The sequence below is a fragment of the Furipterus horrens genome, unplaced genomic scaffold (genome assembly GCF_987537825.1).
Source record: "Furipterus horrens unplaced genomic scaffold, mFurHor1.1.pri manual_scaffold_6, whole genome shotgun sequence".
Taxonomy (NCBI): Eukaryota; Metazoa; Chordata; class Mammalia; order Chiroptera; family Furipteridae; genus Furipterus; species Furipterus horrens.
In genome coordinates this window covers 54,993,900-55,015,423 of record NW_028327176.1, presented here as the reverse complement: position 1 = coordinate 55,015,423, position 21,524 = coordinate 54,993,900, and the positions used below count along the sequence as shown (strand labels likewise).

Sequence of the window (21,524 nt, the reverse complement as noted above, 5' to 3'; positions counted from 1 at the left end):
CAACCCTTCTCACCATCTGGTGTTTTCTGTGGGGGCGGGGGTCCAAGATGGATCCCTGCCGTTCACTCTCTGCTGAGCGACCGGGAGCCTCCTCCTCCATCCCTACCCACTCCGGGCCTCACATTCCAAGGCAATGGGGGCCTGTGTTCCCGGGCATTGGAATTGTAAGCTGACGGGTCTGGTCTACAGCTAGGGGTACTCCCCAGGTGCTTCTCACCTCCCCTTAAATGCGGGTGTCTGTGCTTACCACTGTCCCATCGCCATTGCTACAGCTGCCGCCGCCAGCACAGCTTGACCTCTCCACCCAGACTTTGCCCCTCCTACCCGTCCAGAATGAGCATCACTTCTTCATAATTTCATACGTTGGACTTCCATTTATTTTCTGGATCTTCTGGTTATTTATGGTTTTGTGGTAGTTGTATTCCTTCTTAGTTGTGGAGGAAGATGGAGCGTGTCAGTCTAGGCCTCCATCTTGGCCGGAAGTCTCCTGTGTGTTGATCATAGGAAACTCTTACCTGCTTCAAAACCTTTGCACATGGTGTTAACTCTGAGCAGAACATCTTCCCTCTTTCTTCCTTCAATTAACTCATCTTCTGGGGTCTTGGCCTGAATAACATCTCCTAAGACTCCCCAGTCTCTCCTGCCTGTAACACTGTCTAAATGGTTTTAATGCATTCTGTGCTTTTCTTCCTAGTACTTACTGTGTAATTGATTAGTATCTATCTTCCCCAGCTGAATGTAAGCTCCAGAAGGCCATGTCTTTTATTCACCAGTGTATATTACTGACAGAGGTCTGACCTTAGACTTAAGACCAAAGTGGAAACTTTTATATGGCTTCTTTGCTGAGTGAGTTTCCAATATCTGATAAGTTGGGATTTCTCTTTCATCATCTTTGAGTCCTGAGATGACGGAAAGGACAGTTTAGCAATTTTACTATCATTTCTTCACCCACTTGTGATAGAGTCTAAAACACAAGCCGCTTCAGAGAGCACCAACTAGTTAGGATGGGCAAAAACCTTACTGTGACTACAGGGGGAAGAGGCCCTGCATGGATATGGTTATTAGGGTAAAGCTGGAGTTTTGCAAATGATGAGGTAGGACACTTACATAAAATGAAAATGCAAGGTGGCAAACCCTGCTCAGAGAGCTGGAAAGAGGAACTGTGTGATGAATGTGTGTGGGGAGAATGGGAGGTTACAATAGGTCAGGAGAGTCAGTACTGGTGGCTTTTATAATTTGCTGCTTAGCTTCTGCTTTCAAGCATGTGCTGTGACCAGATGGTGTGCAGAGATCTCTCTGACCAACTGATCCAAGGGGAGAGTAAAACCTCCCCAGTCTTTGTAAACTTCAGGCTGTGTCTGGGGGATCAAATTGCCCTGCGGCAATTAGGTCTCTCTCTCTCCATCTCCTTTTCTTTATTAATATCTTGTTCAAATATTGACCTAGGATTTTTGCCAAATCCCTGAGGCTCCCAAATCTAGCTATTCTGAAAGATTTTCCTAATACATAGCTAAATTCCCATATCGTTGGTGATTCTCCAACTTGAAGAACAATGTCATTAAGAGAAGGGGACTTTCATAAATTCCTTTCTCCCCATGCTGTCTGGAAACATTTTTAGGATAATTAGATTATTTAAATAATATAAATGATTATAAAAGTACAAATCTGTAAGTATCCTTGTTTATAGCTTTTATGCCACTACCAAGTCACTTAGTTATAAATTAAACACCAACAAAACTACAAAGTTAAAATCAAAATAAGATCATTATTTAATATGACAGGTGATTTTTGGATGAAATAAAACCACTTGCAACATGATTTGTGTTCTGGGCATCCTGTATCACCATTTGCTGAGCTGTGACTTCTTTCTCCCGCAATTTTCCTTTTTCTTGGTGTCTTCATTCCAGCAAGGTGTCATATGATTGTCATTTGGTGCTACTGCATTGTTTTCATATTATATGCTTCTGTTAGTGTTTCATTAGAGAGCAATAACTTTGGTACCAACAAGAACAAGCACAAGATGATCTAAAACTGAACTGTCCACTATAGCAGCCACTACTCACATGTGGCCACTGAGCACTTGAAATGTGACTAGTCTATATTGAGCTGTAGATTTAAAATAGCTTCACATCATATTTTGATGACTTAGAATGAAAAAACTAAAATATCTCATCTGAAAATTTGAGACTGATTCCATGTTAAAAATTACATTATTTTGGATATACAGTATTACGTTAAATAAAACATATTATCAAGATTAATTTCATTAGCAATTTTTGTTTTTGTTTTGCTTTTAAAATATATGTACTAGAAAAAATTAAATTATACATTATATTTCTATTAAGCCACACAGTTTAAAATAATCGTGTGTTAGAGAGATTATGTATTACAAACTGAAAACACCATCTAATAAAATTCTCATAGAACACATTTAGGTATCCAAGACACATAGATTTGGTTTCCAGTGTAAACCACTGCTCTAGCATTTAATGGCTATGTTCTTTCTTATAAGCCAAGGGTCCCAAATTAGCACAGGACTTTCCTTGTGGCTCTCACTCCAGTATCCTAGTGATATAATGTCTCTGTGATTTTCCTACATGGCTTCCTTATAAAAGTCTTTGGGGAAGTATCTAGGTACTTCCATCCCTCCCAGAAATAAATGTACTGCCGTATCTGGTCATTTCACTCCCACTTAGTGAAAAAATTGTTCTAACCTGGGGGAACCCAAGTGGGAGGGCGGGGGTGGGGGGCGGGGGGAGAGAGACAGAGAGAGAGAGAGAGAGAGAAAGTATTCTCTGGGCAAACAGATGCAACTACTTGCCGAGCTACACAAAACTTCTAAAGTTAAGGGACTGCATCAGTTAAGAAAAAAATTGATCCAGAATAATATTTAGCCAAGTATCCAACTGCATTCATTTAGCAATATTTGCTGAATATCTATTCTGATACAAGACCACATAGTAGGCATACAAAGATGAACAGCTAGGGATTTCTTTCAGGAAGCTGGTCATTTACTAGAGGTGATAAAACATGTCAAAATTTCTTCCTTTTTAAATAGTAAATGTTGACTGGGTGTATTTATGTTCTAAGAACTGAGTTCTTTATCTTTCATTTAATCCTCACAACCCTATGAGTCCCCCTACCACCACCCCGTTTTACAGGTTAGAAAACTGAAGCAAAAGGTTATGAAAATAATCAAGGTCATATGGTTATTATATAGCAGCAGCATGGTTCAGTCCAGACTGCCACCTCTAAAATATGAGCCTTTTAGTTACTATTCTATCTTGCTTCACTTAAAAAAGGAAGTTTGAAAATAATATGAGTATTTGCTTACTAGAGCAGACCTGGAATATTTAGAAAAGTAGAAGAGAATATAAACCCTCAAATTCCTACCCACTAACATAACAGCTGCTTAATATGTAAGTACAACTTTTTAAGAACTTGTATTATATATTGTAAGAATGATATAGATAAAGAGCTATGAGAGTTCAGAGAAAGGAAAGGGGATTTCTGGCTGGATCTTGAAAGACAGAATATGATGTGAGGCATTCTGTGAAGAAAAAATTGCAAGAACAGGATCATGGACTCAGGGAGGTTCAGGGACAACAGCAAGGAGTTGTTTGACCACAGTACTGCCTTGAGCAACAAAGCTAGAAAACCAGAAAACTAAAGGTCAAGTCATAAAAAGCCCAGAATTGCTCCACTTTTATCTTATCAGTACTGGTAATACTGTATTAATTACCACTTATTTCTGTATCAACCTCCTCTATTAGACTAGGATTCCCAGTCTATATCCCCATTCATTCAATGAACATTTATTCAGTAGTTTCTGTGTGCCAGGCAAAATGCTGAACACTGGGCATGACAAATGAACAATCTGTATCTCTGCCTCCCAAAGGAATTTACAGTCTAGTGGGAAAGAAAATGTGATAGGTCTAATGGAAATATGAACAGTGTGGGTTTCTGTCACTTGCCACCAAAAATATCTAGCTGAAGTAGACTATTACCACAAATTCAGCCATGGTCCCCCCTTCTCTGGCCCCCACTCCCACCTTATAGAAGGGGCCAGATCACAGGGAGTAACAAAGAGGTTCTTGAAAAAATAAAATCACTGTGATCAAATGAGAAGCCTGGTAGGATGGGCCAGAGAGAATCAAGTGGTAAGTAAGATAATGACTAAAAAATGCCCATGGGATTTATAAACTAAGACACTGGAGGGCTTGGTGAGAAAAGTTTTTGTGGGAGGGTGGGCAGGGTACAGAGTCTGGACTCACAGGTGTTGAAGAAGAAGGGGGTAGTGATGTTTTGGAAACTGAAGCCCTTTTGAGTTGTTGGATGGTTCTTTTGTGGGCATGAGCTAACTTGAAAGTATGATAAAAATAAATTTGTTTAAAAGGGCCAATAAGCACACAAAAAGATTCTCAGCATCAGCCAACAAGGAAATGCAAATGGAAATCACAATGAGATACCACTTCATACCCACTAAGATGGCTTTAAACAAAAAGATAGACAATAGCAAATGTTATTGAGAATGTGAAAACATTAAAATCCTCAGACATTTCCCAGTAAGAATATAAAATGGTGCAGCTGATTTGGAAAACAGTCTGACAATTCCTCAAAGAGTTAAACATATAGTTACCATGTAAGTGTGGGGAGGAAAAAATAATTTTACTTCTACCTTTCTAAATTTTTCTGACTGGACTAATAATCTAATTAAGATGAGATAGATTAACAGGAGAAAATGATCGAATTTATTACATATGCACATATGGGGGTTTCCTAAGAATATAGCACCGAAGGACAGATTGGCAGTTAACATTTATAGCCCTCTTGAGCTAAGGAGAAGGTGGTTGGGTGGGGTGATGAAAAGAAAATGTCTGGTAAGTAAATGTAACAATGGGGCACAGAGAGGAATCTGATCAAAGAGTCTTACTAGGCTCTTCCCTGTCTGTCCTACTTAATTCATATTAAACTATTGTTATGTATGCTAATAGCTCCCTTTCTGGAGCAGGTCCTCTATCTATATTCTTTTAGGGGCAGTTAGGGGGAAGGTTAAAGGTTCTTTCTGAGTCTTTTTGTTTCTTGAAAATAACTAGCTAAAAACGTCAATATCCCAAAAGGAATATTTTGGGGTGGCAAACTCTGCTTCCCCTCATGAACCAGCCACCCTTAGATATATGAGTATACCCCCCCAAAATAAACACATTTGTTCACATTAAGACTGGTACAGGAATGTTCCTAGTAATATTATTCATAATAGATAAAAAGTAGAAAAGGAAATACTCATCAGCAGCTGAATGAATAAACAAACTAAGGTATATTCATACAACGAAATATTATTCACCTCTAAAGAGGAATGAAGTACTGACATATGCTACGACGTAGATGAATCTTGGAAACATATACGATTTCACTTATATCAAATGTCCGGATTAGGCAAATGAATATAGAAAGAAGGTAGACTAGTTGCTGCCAGGGGTTGAGAAGAGGGAGCACTGCTAGTGGGTACCGCTTTCTATTTGTGATGAAAATCCCCTAAAATTAAATAGTCGTGGTGGTTGCACAGCTCTGTGAATATATGTAAACCACCACCGGAGTGTACATTTTAAAAGGTGACTTTATACTATGTGAATTATATTTCGATTTAAAAATCAAATTAAATGTTTTTAAATTGCAGTCTTCTTAGAGGTCCCATACTACCTAGGCGACATAAACCAAGGGCAACACGCTGGGCCAATTACTGGGCCAGACACTCTTCCAGGCCTAGGACCACAATCCCACCCCGCCCTCTAGAGAAGGAAGTCCAGGCCTGAAGGACGATGATTGGGTGAGCTGTAAAAGAGGGTGGGGCGAAAAGGGCGAGCCGAATACCTTTCGGCTGGGTGCAGGGCGGGGCAAAGCGGAGCCTTTTCTCGCGAGACTTTGCTGGTTCCGCATTTCTACTCTCCTAGGTGGGGGTGGCTGAAAAGGTAGGCGCAGCCGCTTGCATCCGATTATACCGGTTTTGCTCCGGCTCGGAGAAGCGGTGGCCAGTGCTTTCGCTGTCGGCGGGCTGAGGACTGTTGGCTACCTCTTAGTTCCTGTGCGGGCGCCGAATCCTGACTGCGGCAGGGGCCAGCGGCCCCTCCCCTCCCATCTGAGGATAGAAGATGAGCTTCCTCTTGTGAGTGCTGTCCGGCTGAGGGGTCCAGGGCTGACTCTGAGGGCGGAGGTCGGCGAGGAGCGAGCCGGAGGCTGAGGCAAGGGCCGGCCCAGGGTTTGAAGTGGCCGGTTCTTGTCTTGTCCCGGTTTGGGACCTCGGGGAGGCTAGGAAGTGGGCCGAGGTAGACGGAGATGAAAAGTCGACGCAAAGGAAATGGACGAGAAGTCGACGCAAAGGAAACGGAGCAAGAAGGCCCTGAGGGCCGTAGCGCCTCCAAACTTTTTCTCCCCAACGCCCCTGAGGGCGCAGGGACGATCTGGGGGCGCATCTCCGGGCCTCGTCATGGGCTCCCGTATGCTCCGCAGGCTGGAGCCTTCTAGTAACGATTTCTGCTGACTTAGCTTTTTACTCCACCGTTTGTCCAGTTTTTATTATCGTCAGTATTGTTACCCCCGCGGAAAAATGCCGCCCCAGGAAAATGTGGAGTGCTGCAGTTTGAGAAGCGTTGCTCTAACACGTTATTTATTATTCTCTCTACGTAGTATATTGCTTAAATATATGTTGTGTAATTAGTACACATTTTTAGTTATGGATATTACACACATACTTGACATTTTTACTAAAATTAAAAATTGCATAGTGTTTCATAACTAGAGTTAATCTACCTAGTTCCTTATTGTGAGAAATCTGGATTCTTTCACTATTTATATAAATTAGAACTACTGAGAATATCTTTGTCCAAATCGCTTTTTCCTTCTTGATTTTTTTTTTTTTTTTTTTTTTAGGGTATAGTCTCCAAAGTATGATTACCATGTCAAAAAGTCTGTATGATTTAGATTTTAATTGCAAATGTCTGTATTGTTAGAACAATCTCCCCAATTGCAAATTTCTATATTATTGGACAATACCATCCCTCAAGAATCTTTTTCTTATGAGTTAGTTTATTTAGCAGTTTGTGTATGCACGTTATTTAGTTGCTCTTTGAACATAAATGTGAGGCTGTGTATTTCTTCTGAACTATGTTTTGTTGAAGGATATTTGAGTTTCCACTTTTTTGGTTTAATGAATAATGCTGCTATGAACTTCTGTGTACTACAGATTTTTTGTATTGGATGTATGTGTTCATTTCTCTTGGATATTATACCTAGGCGTGGAATCGCTCATTTACATGGTAACTATGGTTAATCTTTCTTTTTTTTTTTTTTAATTATTTATTTTTGTTTGTTTGTTTTTAGAGAGAGGGGAAAGGAGAAAGAGAGGGAGAGAAACATCACTGTGTGGTTGCCTCTCACATGGCCCCAAATGGGGACCTGATGTGCAACCTAGTCATGTGCCCTGACTGGGAATCGAACCAGCGACACTTTTTTCGCAGGCCTACGCTCAGTCCACTGAGCCACAGCAGCCAGGGCTTGGTTAATCTTTTGAGGAACTGCCAAACCTTTTCAAAGCACTGCACCAATTTGCGTTCCCACCAGTGTTGTATGAATTTCATTTTCCCCACACTCTCACTAGCACTTATTGTCTTTTGGATTATGACCATCCTAAGTGGATGTGAAATGGTATAGTACTGGATCTCATTGTGATTTTAATTCCATGATGTGGATGTATCATAGTCATTTAGTCATTCTTCTAATAAACCTTAGGATTGTTTCAAGATTTTTCATTATTAAAGATAATCTTGGAAAACACATTCTTACCCATGTGTAAGAGAGTTACTTAGAAGTGGAAGGAGAAGATGGAGGAACAATTCAGTGTTTATACACACACACACACACTCTCTCTCTCTGTCTCTCTCTCTCTGTCTCTGCCATATTGCCCTCCCAGAAACACTTTACATTTTCACCACACGTAATGTTAATTTTTTTAACTTTGACACTCAGTTTAAGGAAGAATAAATCTTACTTTAACTAAACAGCTTTTTAGATATTCATTGGTCATTACATTTTTCCTTCTGTATTGCCGACTTATCTCCTTAGCCCATTTTTCTAAACAGATTATAGAAGCCCATTATTACCCAGTTTATCCTTAAAGGTGTAATATATATTGCAAGTACTTTTTCTTTACTTGTCTCTTTGCTGTTACTGAAGGTTTGTTTTTTCTATTTTAAGATTTTATTTATTTTACTTTTAGAAAGGGGAAGGGAGGAAGAAAGAGAGGGAGAGAAACAGCAATGTATAAGAGATACATCAATCATTGCCTCTAACACACCCCCAACTGGGGTCCTGGCCCACCACCCAGGCATATTTCCTGACTGGGAATTGAACCAGTGACCCTTTGGTTCACAGGCTGGTTGGTGCTCAATCCACTGAGCCACACCAGCCAGGGCTGTTACTGAAGTTTTAATTGTTATGATTTGAAATCCATCCACTTAAAGTTTCTGGGTTTTGTGACATGTTAAGAAGAACTTCATTGTGGATGGTATAAGATAGGAATAAAGACTTTTCCCCCCAATAACCAGTTGTCTCTGTCTCATTTATTTCTCCTGCTAAAAACTTTAAAAAATGTGTTACTTATGCTGTGGTTTGCTTTGATGGCATCCTAGATATTTTGATATAGAAACTGTTTTTTTGAGCTATTGGAACCTTAAGGCTACTTCCCTCCCAGCCCCATTTTGTGTAGGTGGAAATTGAGGCCAAAAAGAGGTTAGGTTTCTCAAGCAGTCACAGATAGTGGCAGATCAAGGACTAAAATCCAGGTTTTTTCTTATTTTGGTTCAAGTACCCGTTCTGTTGTACCAGACTGCTTCATGAGGCATAAATTGCCTTCTGTGTGAAATTGTGCTGCTAATTGTTTCTATGTGAGGAAAGAAATTTAAAGCATTCTTTTATTGTGATAACCCCTCTCCCCACCCCTAGAATCCTGGCATTTTCCAGGAAGTATTTTTTTATTTTATTTTACAGAGCAGTTTATATTATGCCATTAAAATTATGCCATTCTGCTTCTAGTCCTAAAAATTGATAGACTTTTTTTTTTTTTTTTTTTTTTTAACCTAACAGCAGCAGCCGCTCTTCTAAAACATTCAAACCAAAGAAGAATATCCCTGAAGGGTCTCATCAGTATGAACTCTTGAAACATGCAGAAGCAACTCTAGGAAGTGGAAATCTGAGACAAGCTGTTATGTTGCCAGAGGGAGAGGATCTCAATGAATGGATTGCTGTTAACAGTAAGTTTTAAATAACATTCAACGTTGCTGGTTTATAGGAAGATTTTGTTAAAATCTTTTTGTTAATGAATTTTATTTTGCTGGTATGTTGTCGTCGTCGTCGGCAGCCGTCCGTCTCGAGAGACGATGGTGTAGCTTCTTAAGAGTCTATCTGCACCGCCGAGAATGGCTGTGCAGTCCGACTCGGGAGTGACACGGTATCTGTCTCCTCCCGTGTTGAATCGACATCTTGCGATGACGCTGGAGTATCCTCTCCAGTGAAGCTGAAGCTACAGAGCCTGGGCAGGGTGATATGGAGGGTCTGCTGTTGCCCATGCAGCAGACCCCCCCTCTCTTTGCAGCTGAAGGATCCAAGGGAAAGACGGAGTCAATACAGCTTGGTTTCAGGTGCGCTGCAGGAGTTGCCGGTGTTGACTACAACGTCAAACCGCCTTAGGGACTCCGGCTCCGGATTTTCTGTCGTGGTTTACTCCCTTAGCCTTTCCCCTGAAGAGGTATGCCGCAAGGCAGCGGAGTTTTTTGGAGTCAGAGTTTTCCTTCTCTGATGTGCCCTGACTGGAAGATCGAACCAGCGACACTTAGCTCGCAGGCCGACGCTCAATCCACTGAGCCAAACCAGCCAGGGTCACTGGTATGTAGGGGTTGTAATATAATAGATTATCTGTAAAGAAACATGTAAGTACCTGGTTGTAGCTTTTGTGGTTGAGAGACCTAAGGAGAAATGACGCGTGTTTAAGGGTAATTTCTGGGGAGAATGGAACTGAGTAAGGTCAAATAAAAGATTGATACGTGCAGAGAGTCTACCTGTGGTGGAACATAACTTTGTAGGGAATCCATCTGCATAGTTGTGCTTCCACTCCCAGCAGCTCTCATCTATCTACCACATATACAGAAAAGTCAATTGCAGTTCATACCTTCAGTCACTTATTTGTTGTGATTTAAAGAGTTGTCACAGGAAATTGAGAAATTGGGAGAAAATGGTTGGACCCATGAGCTGAAAGTCACTCTTGAGTTCAAGAATGAGAGCAGAGCATGGAAAAATATGCTAAAGCTAGAGATTTGAATGTTAAAACAGTGTATCATTCCTGGCCCTGGCCTAATAGCTCAGTTGGTTAGTGTCATTGTCATTGGATACACACCAAGGTTGTGGGTTCAACATCAGGTGAAGGCACATTCAAGAATGAACTAATGAATGCATAAATAAGTAGAACAACAAACAAATCAATGTCTCTTTCTCCCCCTCCCTCACTCCCTCCTTTTCTTCCTCCTCTCTTTCCCTTCTTCTGTCTCTCTCTAAAACCAATAAATAAAAAAATTTGTTTAAATCTATATATAACAAAAAGCCCTGGCTGGTGTGGCTCAGTAGATTGAACACCAGCCTGCAAAAAAGGTTGCCGGTTCCGTTCCCAATCAGGGCACATGTCAGGGTTGTGGTCCAAGTCCCCAGCTGGGGATGTGCAGAGGCAACCAGTCGATATATCTCTTGCACACTGATGTTTCCCACCCTCTCTTTTTCCCTCCCTCCCCATCTCTCTAAAAGTAAATCAATACAATTCTTTTTAAATCTTAAAAGAATATGTAAAGTAAGGTTCAAATGTAATTAAAAATTTTCTAGTAGCCACATTAAGAAAAATTTTGTCACTAAGAAAAAAACAAGGTGCAGAACTATGTATTATACAGAATTCCCTCACTTATTGCGGGTATTATGCTCTAGACGCCCCTGCAACAGGTGAAAATCCACAAAGTAGGAATCTTACATTTATTTTAGTATTTATATTTTAAGGCTTTATAAACCCTTCCCACACACTTATAAACCGTTCCCAGTCCCTTATTAACCTTTTGCACTCCCTTATTAGCCTTTCCCACACTTTTAAAAACCCTACTTATGTTCTTAAACATATTTTACACTCTTAAACCTTCGTAACTTTAACAACATGTAAACAGTACCACAAAAACCTGCAATACAGTGAAAAATCTGCGATAAATAATTAAATATAATATTTTTAAAATCCCGCAATACAGCGAGGCTGCGCTAAGTGAACCGCGATATAGAGAGGGACTACTGTATTACTTTTTGTGCAAGATAGGACAAAGAAACTTAGGGGGCAGGGTACAGAAAAAAATTAATAGAGTAGTTACCTGTGTGTGTGGGATTTAGAATGGTGGGAATTTAAATTTTTTCACTGTATATTTCTTTATTTCTTGATATGTCAGCCACGTGAAGTATTACATATTTAGAAAAGACCCCTCTTTTTTAAACTTTATTTAAATTACCATCTTTTATTCTGCAGACATCTATTGGCCTTCTTCAGCCTTAGATTTTTTCTTTGTGACTTGGTGCTCTAGACTAGCTGTTTTCAATCCTTTTGGTCTCACGATCCCTTTATTCTTTTAAAAATTATTGAGAACCCCAGCCCTGGCTGGTGTGGCTCAGTGGGTCGAGTGCCGGCCTGTGAACTGAGGGGTCACTGGTTCAGTTCCAGGTCAGGGCATGCACATACCTGGATTGCAGACTTGGTCCCCGGTTGGGGGCATGCGAGAAGCAGCCGGTCCATGAGTCTCTCCCTCTCCTCCTCCTCTCTCCCTTTCCATCTCTCTAAAAATGAATAAATAAAATCTTCAAAAAAAAAAAAAATTATTCAGAACCCCAAAGAACTTTTTAAAATATTGCTCGTTTTTATATTCATCTAAAAATAATAATAGTAAACCCATTACATGTTAATATATGTATATTTTAATAACTATTTTTCAAAATAAATTATTTGAGAAATGTGGCATTGTTTTACATTCTTGCAAATCTTGTGTCTGCTTCTGCCTTCTGTCTGTTGTGATATCACACATCATAGAGCCACTGGATAACTCCAGTGTGCCTCCTGAGAGAATAAGAGTGAAAACAGCAATTAAAATGGTTCTAGCCTCACAGATCCCCCCTGAAACGGAATCCCTGGAGCACATTTTGAGAACGATTGCTTTACACCAGTGATTTTCAACCTCTTTCATGTCATGGCACACATAAACTAATTACTAAAATTCTGCAGCACACCAAAAATATATTTTTTGCTTCTGTGACAAAAAAAAAAAAAAAAAAAAAAAAAAAGGTGTACTTTTGATTCTTTCACACTGAATGGCTGTTGTTATTTTTTATATTGATAACCTAAAGGAAAAGAGGTAAGTGCCCCTGACTAATAGTCAGGTATTACATGTTTTAAAAATTCTTGTGGCACACAGGCTGAAAATTACTGCTTTCAACCAATAAACTAGCAACTGTCTGAACATGCTCTTTGTTTTGAAAGAATATTGAGTGCCTAAGTATTGCTTTCTTAAAAACATGACTAATTAAGGGGAAGGTTTGTAAGTACGGGAGTTTTGTACAAAGTTCCTTTAATGTGTTTTTTAAGAAACTTGGAAAAGCCTTAGTGGGTTTTTAGGTACTCCTTTAGACAGGGAACTAAAACACTGTAAAAAACTTGTGTGGGTTTAAGGCTTATGGGGTTCTCTTTGTACAGAGTATGTTTCAGTTAGTTAAGTTGTTTCACTCACCCCATTCCTTTCCCTTATTTTGCAGATTTAGTTGAAGCTCCTTTAGGAAGTACTTCCTGACTCCCTCAACTGTACATGTTGCTTTTTCTCTGAAGTCTGGCACTTAGTTGTTGGCCTTTGTATAACTACCTTCTTATATGTATTATTCATCTCTTGTAATGTCAAGAGACATTATCCCGTGTCTTTTATATGTCCTTAATATGCATAGCCTCAATTATTTTTTTATGATGAATTATGTTTTTAAAATGCCTGTTGGTAACAGCCGATAGAGCTGCCTCACAATATATTCCACAACACTTTTCTAACACAAATGCTATTGTCTGGTCCACATGAATAGAAGCTACGGCTTGTTTTTTTATTCCCTTGGATGTAATCAAATTGTATATGCTAATGATGTAATAGTCACCATTAAGTTAGAATTATATCTGATTTTTCTGCTGTTTTATGCTGGTCAAAAGCTTAGTATATTCAAAATGAATGTATATTAAAAGTTTACTTAGGTGTTACAACTTATAAAGAGAATTTTCAGTATACCGGATTGTTGAATTTCCCAAGAATTCAGCCAGGAATTTGAGTCTGTTGTCTGTTTTCCTTCAGCTGAGAGGTCTGATGTTTAGTCTTGTTTACATATATATTTTAACACAATTCTGCTATTATCTTCCCAGCTGTGGATTTCTTCAACCAGATCAACATGTTATATGGAACCATTACAGAATTCTGCACTGAAGCAAGCTGTCCAGTCATGTCTGCAGGTCCAAGGTATGTATATATTATTCCTTTTTATATAGGTGTTTGGATTACTAAATAAAGCTAACCACTAATTGATAGAAATTAAATAATACTTTTTTGTTTTTCTTATTTTCTTGTGTAAAAGCAGTTTAGTTTTATGAGTTCTTGAATACTTATCTATAAGCTTTTAGTAATTAAATACTTTGCCACTTGGTACTTAGTGTTTGATTTTGTAATTGCATTATAATAAGGTGAATGTTTAATTGGAGAAATAAAAAAATTTAGAATTTTATTAACATGGTTCTGTTTCTGGTTTTTACATTAATTTCTTGAAATCAAGTTTTTAGTTGACTCTTTAATATTTGATTCTTTTTTCTTGTGTTATTTGGTATTAGTTATTTCCAAATTGTGCTGCTTTAGTTATCTGGCTTAAAGATGCTAGATTTAAAAAATTTGCCACTAATAAATTTCAAGAAGTATTGAGAAAAAAGTAAAACTCTTTGTCACCTATAATGTTTCAAGGTATGACGATGTATGATTTAGGTGTTTCCTTCCAGTCTTTTTGCTATAGTAAATGATTTTATGTGATGATAGGTGGTATCAAGATATTTATTTACTTTTTGGGAAAAAAATTATCTTTCCTAATTTTGCTACAGGTATAAAGGATAATTAGGTCCCCAGTGAGTTCATAGATGGTTTTATTTTATGTTTTAAGTTTTAGTTCTCAAACTCTCTTAAAAGACATTTAAATAAAATAAATAGGAGCCTTGGCTGGTGTGGCTCAGTGGATGGAATGCTGGCCTGTGAACCAAAGGTCGCTGGTTCAATTCCCAGTCAGGGCACATGCCTCCATTGCAGGCCAGGTCCCCAGTTGGGAACATGTGAGAGGCAACCACACATTGATGTTTCTCTCTCTCTGTTTCTCCTTCCCTTCCCCTCTGTCTAGAAATAAATAAAGTTGTTAAAAGTAAGTAAATAAATAGAATGAAATTTATCTATGGTCTAAATACTTTACACAGTGAAGTTTTGTGTAAGTCTTGTTAATCATTCTACCTCAGCAACAGTGAGGATGGAAAAGATGCATGCTTAAGGATATTTTTTTAATGCCCTCTGCAAGAAACAGGGTTTTATAATCTTGACCTGTTGGTAGTTAACTTGGTGGCCATGGATCTCAGAATGTGGTGACCCATTAGCCTCTTCCCCAGTCCTCAGCACCCTCTACCTAACAGGCAGGAATGAAGTTCTTTTATCTTTCCCAGGGTGGTGCTATATTCTGGCACTGCCAGCTGCCACATTTTCTTCTCTTTTTCTTCCAGTCATAACCATCACATTTCAAAATAATTTTATAGGAAATTCAGTAATCTTCAGTAGAAGTTTAGGTAATTTACTAGAGATGTGAACCTACTTTGATTACAAGTTGTACATTTGTTAATGTGAAAACTTGATCAGTCATACTTTTTTCTCTTCAGATATGAATATCACTGGGCAGATGGTACTAATATTAAAAAGCCAATCAAATGTTCTGCTCCAAAATACATTGACTATTTGATGACTTGGGTTCAGGATCAACTTGATGATGAAACTCTTTTTCCTTCTAAGATTGGTGAGTTAATGCTGTAGAACTGTTGTTGTTTTTTTTAAACGATAAATGTGTGTTTTTTAACACTATTACTCTAAAAAAAAAAAAAAAAAAAAATTAACGGGACTGCCAAATTTCTCTCTGAAAAGATTATAAATGTATACTTTTTCCAGACATGTCCAGACATGTTTGTGCCTACCTGTGTTTCTTTACCAGTACTGGTTGTTACTCATTTAAAAAACTTTTTATAATTTGTGTAAATAAATTTGTTTTAAGGTACATTTTAAAGATATTGATGAGATTGAGCATTGTTTTGTTGATCATTGTGTGTTCTCTTTATATCCTTTGTTCATTCCTTTGTATGTTGATACTAGCTTTTTATCATAAATGTTGTATGTATTTTTCCCCAGGTTGTCTTGTCTTACTGTATTCATCAAGTGTTTTTGCTATTTTTTTATATATACATAAAAGTGTCTTATTTCTTTCTTTAATGACATCTGGATTTTAATCAATGATTAGAAAGGTTTTCCCTACTTCACTATTATAAAAATATTTGTGTTTTCATTTAGTACTTTTGTGGTTTTGTTTTTACCCTTAGATCTTTGTTCTGTCAGGAATTCAGGAATTTTTTTCTCACTATTCCCTTCATTTTTTTTCCAATTATAAGTGCTGGTCAGTTTGTCCAGTACTATTTATCAAACACGTGTGTCTTTTCTCTCCTGATTATCTAGTTGCCATGTATTTTAGAGTTTTTTAACCTCTATCTGTTCTTATAGAAATTCTAAACTGTTTTAATTAACTATGGCCACATATCTTTGAGCATCTTGTAGGGCTAGTCTCTCTTCCTTGCTCTTCTTTTGCAGAATATTCACGACTATTCTGGGATATTTGTTCTTCCAAAGAACTTAGAATCATTTTTTTCAAGGTAAAAAAAAACAAAACAAAAAACCTTTGTGAGATTTTTATTATTATTTCATTCAGTTTGTAGATTAATATAGGGATTCTTGTTCTCTTGACAATACTGAGTTTCACTATCCAAGAACAAGGTATAGTTCTTCAATTTTTCATGTCTCTTACTTATTGTTTTCTCTTGTAAAATTCTATAGTTTATTTTATGCTAATCCTGCAAGTTTCTTAAGGTTATTCCTAAGCATTTAATGTTTTTTTATAGATATTTGGTTTCCAACCGGTTAGTGTTCAGTATATAGAAATGCTGTTGATTTTTATATAAATTTTATAATTGACCATCAGATTTTAAATGTTTCTGTTGTTTTGGGTTGGTTTTCTTGCATTTTTAAAGTATATTATTTTGTTGTATTAAGATAATAGCAATTTTGCCTCTTTCTGCTAATGTATACTTCTTGTGTAACTCTTACCTAATTGAACTTACCAATTTGTATTTCCAGAGCAATGCTGACTAACGGTGATAATGGCAGACATCCTTTACTTGTTTCCTTTTATGAGTGATTCTAGTATTTAGCATTAAGCGAGAATCCTGCTTTTGGTTACATTTTTTTAAGTCAGGTGTATGATTGTAGAGTTTAATCAGATAGTTTTCTAATATGTATTGTTGATAGCCATAAGGTTTTCTCCGTTATTATTATTTTTTAATGTTCTTCTGGAAGAATATTTTTTATTTGCTAGTATTTTGAATAAGATTTTGGAATTGGTATTTATTGATGAAATTGATCCTAGTTATTTTTAGTGTAAGGGTGTCTGTTTGGGCTGCTGTACAAGAATGCCAGAGAATAGATGACATACAAGCAAGAGAAATTTGATATTTCTCAAAGTTCTAAAGGCTGCAAGTCAGATCAGGGTGCCAGTATGGTTGGGTTCTGGTGAAAGTTCACTTCTGGGCTGCAGATTGCCACCTTCTCACCTAGTCCTCACATAGTGGAAGAGTAGCTCTTTGGGACCTCTTTATATAAGGGAATTAATCCCATTCGTGAGAGATCCACCCTCATGACCCAATCACCTCTCCAAAGCTGCACCTACTAATGACACCACACAGGCGGTTGGGACTTCAACATGGATTTTGCGGGGGTGGGAGGGGCACCAACACAAATATCAGACCATAGCTGATTCCTATTTTGAAGTCTTCATTAAAGATTTTTTTGGAGATAAAAAGTTATATCATGTTATACTTGGTGTCTTTGCTGTTGGTCAGCTTTTCCATTTTATTATTAAGCATTTTATTTCCTTTCTCATAGATTTATTGTTGTATACTGGCTATAATTAAATGTTTCTGTTAAATTCAGTTTAGAAGGTGCTAAGTTAAAACAAGTTATATTTCTTTATTCATTAAAGGTTTCCTTTTATGGAAGATAAAGAATACTTATGACTCAATACTCTTTTCTCAGCTTCCCACTCATCAATAATTTATCTTAATGTTCTAGAATACTTTCTCCCCTCTCATCAAGCTATTATCTACATCTTATGCCAATTATGTACTTATATTAGACAGAATTTATTGTTCATTTTTAAACTAATATATCCAAGTTATTACTGTTCCTTTTATTAGCAAGATACCCATTTGTAAATTCTGAGAGAAAAGGAGTTTGACATAAAAATCCATCTTTTCAGTACACGAATACAAGTCCCATTTTACAAAAACATGCCCATAAGTTCCAGAATAACATTTGAAACGACAAGTTGTTAACCAAGACTGGAGAGTGGGAAATCCCCCATAAAAATCAGTTTATAAAAGCAAAATATACTAAATTTCAAGCTATTAAGGACTAATTGAGAAATAAAACAAAATGCAGGAAAGGAGAAAGTGTTTCAGCTTTAGTCGTCTGAAAAGATTCAAGAAAAAAAATGTTTCAAGAGTAATGTTCTGGAACAGACCTTTAAGGGCACCTAATCTAGTTTATTTTGGAAGCAGAGACATCCTTATGCATTTATTTACTGTATTCAGTACCAATGTATTCTTTTTCTCCTATCCCTACCTTCTAAGAGACGTTGGTCTGGTCAACCAAAATTCTCAGGAAGTAAGCAGCTGCATCTTACCTGCACTGCCTGGAGAGAAATTACCAAACCTTCTCCCAGTTCTTTTCTAAGGAGATGTTTATTTTCTTTGAAAAATAGGGAGATGTCCTTCCTCCCTTTTTCATGAACTGTCGCCTTCTTAGATTACAGAAAAATGAAAATAGCACTTTAAAAAATAAAAAAGTTTGTACTTCTAGTTTAAGAAAACTGGCTTTTCAGAGTAATTTAGAAGATAAAATACTTGTAAACAGTAGATTATGATGACTTGAAGTGAAGTGTGCCTTTTTTTCTTTGGCTTAGGAGAGTTTCCAGTGTTAGTTAAGTGTAAAAAACTTTTTTTAGTGTTACAGATTACAAAAAGTAAAAATTTTATGTTTATAGTAAGAATGCTTATTCTTGTTCCATTTAATCTTAGGAAGAAACTTCAATATTAAACAACTAAAATTAGTTTTATTTTAACTTTATTCAATAACTCTCATATATAATTTCTGATACCTGTACCTGCTATTCTAAGGCAGTCAGAAAAAGTATGGTATGTCAGTATATCTCATATACTTAGGTTTGGGTTTTTTTTTTCCCTTTCCTTTTAAAAAGAATATAGCAATAGAGTTGTATTTGTGAATGTGTATGTTTGTCTGTTGGAATTGCTCATGGCTGTATCTAAACTTGCTGCTGTTCAATTAGATAAAGACTAATGAATATATACGTAATTTGATTATAGGTGTTCCATTTCCCAAAAACTTTATGTCTGTGGCAAAGACCATTCTAAAGCGTCTGTTCAGAGTGTATGCCCATATTTATCACCAGCACTTTGATTCTGTGATGCAGCTGCAAGAGGAGGCCCACCTAAACACCTCCTTTAAGCACTTTATTTTCTTTGTTCAGGTAAGTTGAATCATGTTGACTTCTGTGTCCTTTGCGACATACTTGGCTTGGTAACTTCAATAAAGATAAATTTATAGTCTCATTTATAGATAAAAAGCTAAGTTTAAGCAAGGCGCTCTTTTCTGTTCTGTTTGCCATGTTGTTTATTTCACGGGTGTGCATAGCAGCATAGAAAGCATCACTTCCATGTTGAGCTTTCTGCCTCTGATTGCCCAGGTCTCTGGTTTGGGTATGACAAAGAACGCCAAAAAATCCGAGAAGGCTTGTCCATACCCTTCTGTTCTGCCATTGCTGAGTGAAGGGTCGCTATGAAAAATGTCTGAAGTTGGATTGTTTCATCAGATGTTTACGCCTGGAAGATAAACTTTTGGAAGAATCTGTTACCTGCTGTCTTGGGTTCAGTTTCCAAAAATCACACCTAAGGGCAAATCTTATGAAGTCAGCAGCTAAAAACTTTAAAAAAGCCTACAACCTTCAGATATGTGGCCCATTTCCTTATAGGTCCTTAGCTGGAATTGAATCTTTAAAAAAATCAATATAATTCACATTGTTTGACAAAGATATCAAAGAATCAGTACTTCTTTAGCCTCACTTTAGAGATATAATATTCTATTAGGTTGGCCAAATAGTCTGTTATTTTTTTTTGTAAAGTAAAAGACATCTTTTTCATTTTCACCAATAACTATGGATTTGGATATTTTGAATATGTCTGCTATCTCCCTCTATTGGCTTCTAGTGGGTAGAGGCCAGGGGTGCTGCTAAACATCTTCCAGTGCATAAGACAGCCCTGCAGCAAAGAATTATTTGGCCAAAATGTCGTTAGTACCAAGAAACTTTGCACACTTGATATTTTTGGATTAGTCACAGCACCTTCTCCATACATGGCACAAAACTTTTTTTGTGTTTCAGTTGCATTTTTACCTTTCTTGAAATAATAAAGCATAATACACTGAAAATGTTGTGTATCTTCTTCCATCTTCAATATTAAAATGGCTGCACAAAAACTCACCAATTTTGATGTTTTTTTTTAATGCATGCTGATGACAGCTGTCACAATACAGTCTAACAATTGTTTCAAAGGAAGTTAAAAACAACTAAGGGCTACTAGAGCTATTTATTATATGGAAAAAATATAATGGATTTTTTGGCCAACTTAATATATGCAAACTATATAAATATGTCTAAATATTATATTTTGGGTGGAAAAACCAGCAGCTTTATGATAGATATCATGTATTACACTTCTCTGTATCACACAAAGGAGAATGTACTGTGCTCTTCTCTGTCTTCCTTTTGATATCGTTGCTTGACATAGATCTACAGTATAGCTGTAGCTATAGATACATGAAAGGAAAAGGTCTGCTGCCCCAGAGATGGCCAGTGTCAAAGGTTCAGTGTATAGTTTTCAGATAATTTCCATGTAAATGCAAACATAGTCAGTATTGATTTTAATATTTTACAGATGCTATTATGTACAGTTGCTTATTTAGTAAGTCCCCTATATTTTAAAAAGGAGCAAAAAATGATTTCATTTTGAGATGTTCACAGAGACCATTTCATTGTTCTTTTGAATTTCAAAAAACTAGGGTTGGGAATACCTTCTCTGAATGACATTTACAGAGTTTTAATTTTAGATCTATTTTAAATTTTTATTTTTCTTCTCTTTTTAGGAGTTTAATCTGATTGATAGGCGTGAGTTGGCACCTCTTCAGGAGTTAATTGAAAAGCTTGGATCAAAAGACAGATAAATGTTTCTTCGAGAACACAGTTACCCTCTTGCTTCATTTACTGCTAGAGCTATCTCATTGCTATCTATTATAGACTAGTGATATAAACTTTAAGAAAACAGGATTTAAAAGACCTATTGTCTGTGTCTACTGATAAATTGTACCAAAGGTAGGTTTGCCTAATATCTTCAGAGTGAGAAGTTCAGGACACAGCCGGATCTGAGGCACTGGGTGACCACTCCTGTTATTGTCACTGAGTCACACTTAGTTTTAATATGTGATGATTAATCTGTAGTTTATCAACTTACTTATTCTTTTATTAAAGAAAATGATTTAGTCTGTTTCAGGTTACAGCATAATGGATACTAAGAATTTCCATCAATAATTTATTAACAAATTTCCACCACAAATTTCCTCAAAACTGAGATCGGTTTGATTGTGCTTTTATTTTACAAGTAGAAGAGGTATTTTCAAGTTTCCTTAAGATTTAGAACATTGTGTCACTTTCGATAACATTTTAGTTTGAAGTTGTATACTGGTGTTTTTATAGATAATACATATATGTATATTTTTTCAAAATCCATGATTGCAATTTAAATTGTATGACATGTATGGGAGTAACCAAAGTTATTTCTAAAATGACTTTATTTTTTAATCTGTATTTGGGATTTTATTTACATATGAACCTATCTAAATGTTTAGGAGTGTGTGTGTAACAAATAATTTTTTATAAGCATCTAAAGGTGGTCTTGTAGATTTTTTTTAAATACT

General features: G+C 36.9%; 1 protein-coding gene across 2 annotated transcripts; it reads left to right on the top strand.

Moving 5' to 3' along the window:
* The first annotated feature begins 5,941 nt into the window (after window positions 1–5,941).
* On the top strand, window positions 5,942–21,408 carry MOB1A (MOB kinase activator 1A). Of its 2 annotated transcripts, none has more exons than XM_090281533.1 (6): window positions 5,942–6,163; window positions 9,142–9,305; window positions 13,511–13,604; window positions 15,044–15,177; window positions 18,863–19,026; window positions 20,697–21,408. In XM_090281533.1, the coding sequence occupies exons 1-6, from the start codon at window positions 6,150–6,152 to the stop codon at window positions 20,772–20,774; spliced, it is 648 nt and encodes a 215-aa protein (XP_090137659.1). In that variant the 5' UTR covers window positions 5,942–6,149; the 3' UTR covers window positions 20,775–21,408. The 2 variants fall into 2 exon arrangements, with proteins under 2 accessions (XP_090137659.1, XP_090137658.1); XM_090281532.1 differs by having other exon boundaries at window positions 9,139–9,305.
* Window positions 21,409–21,524: the final 116 nt, after the last annotated feature.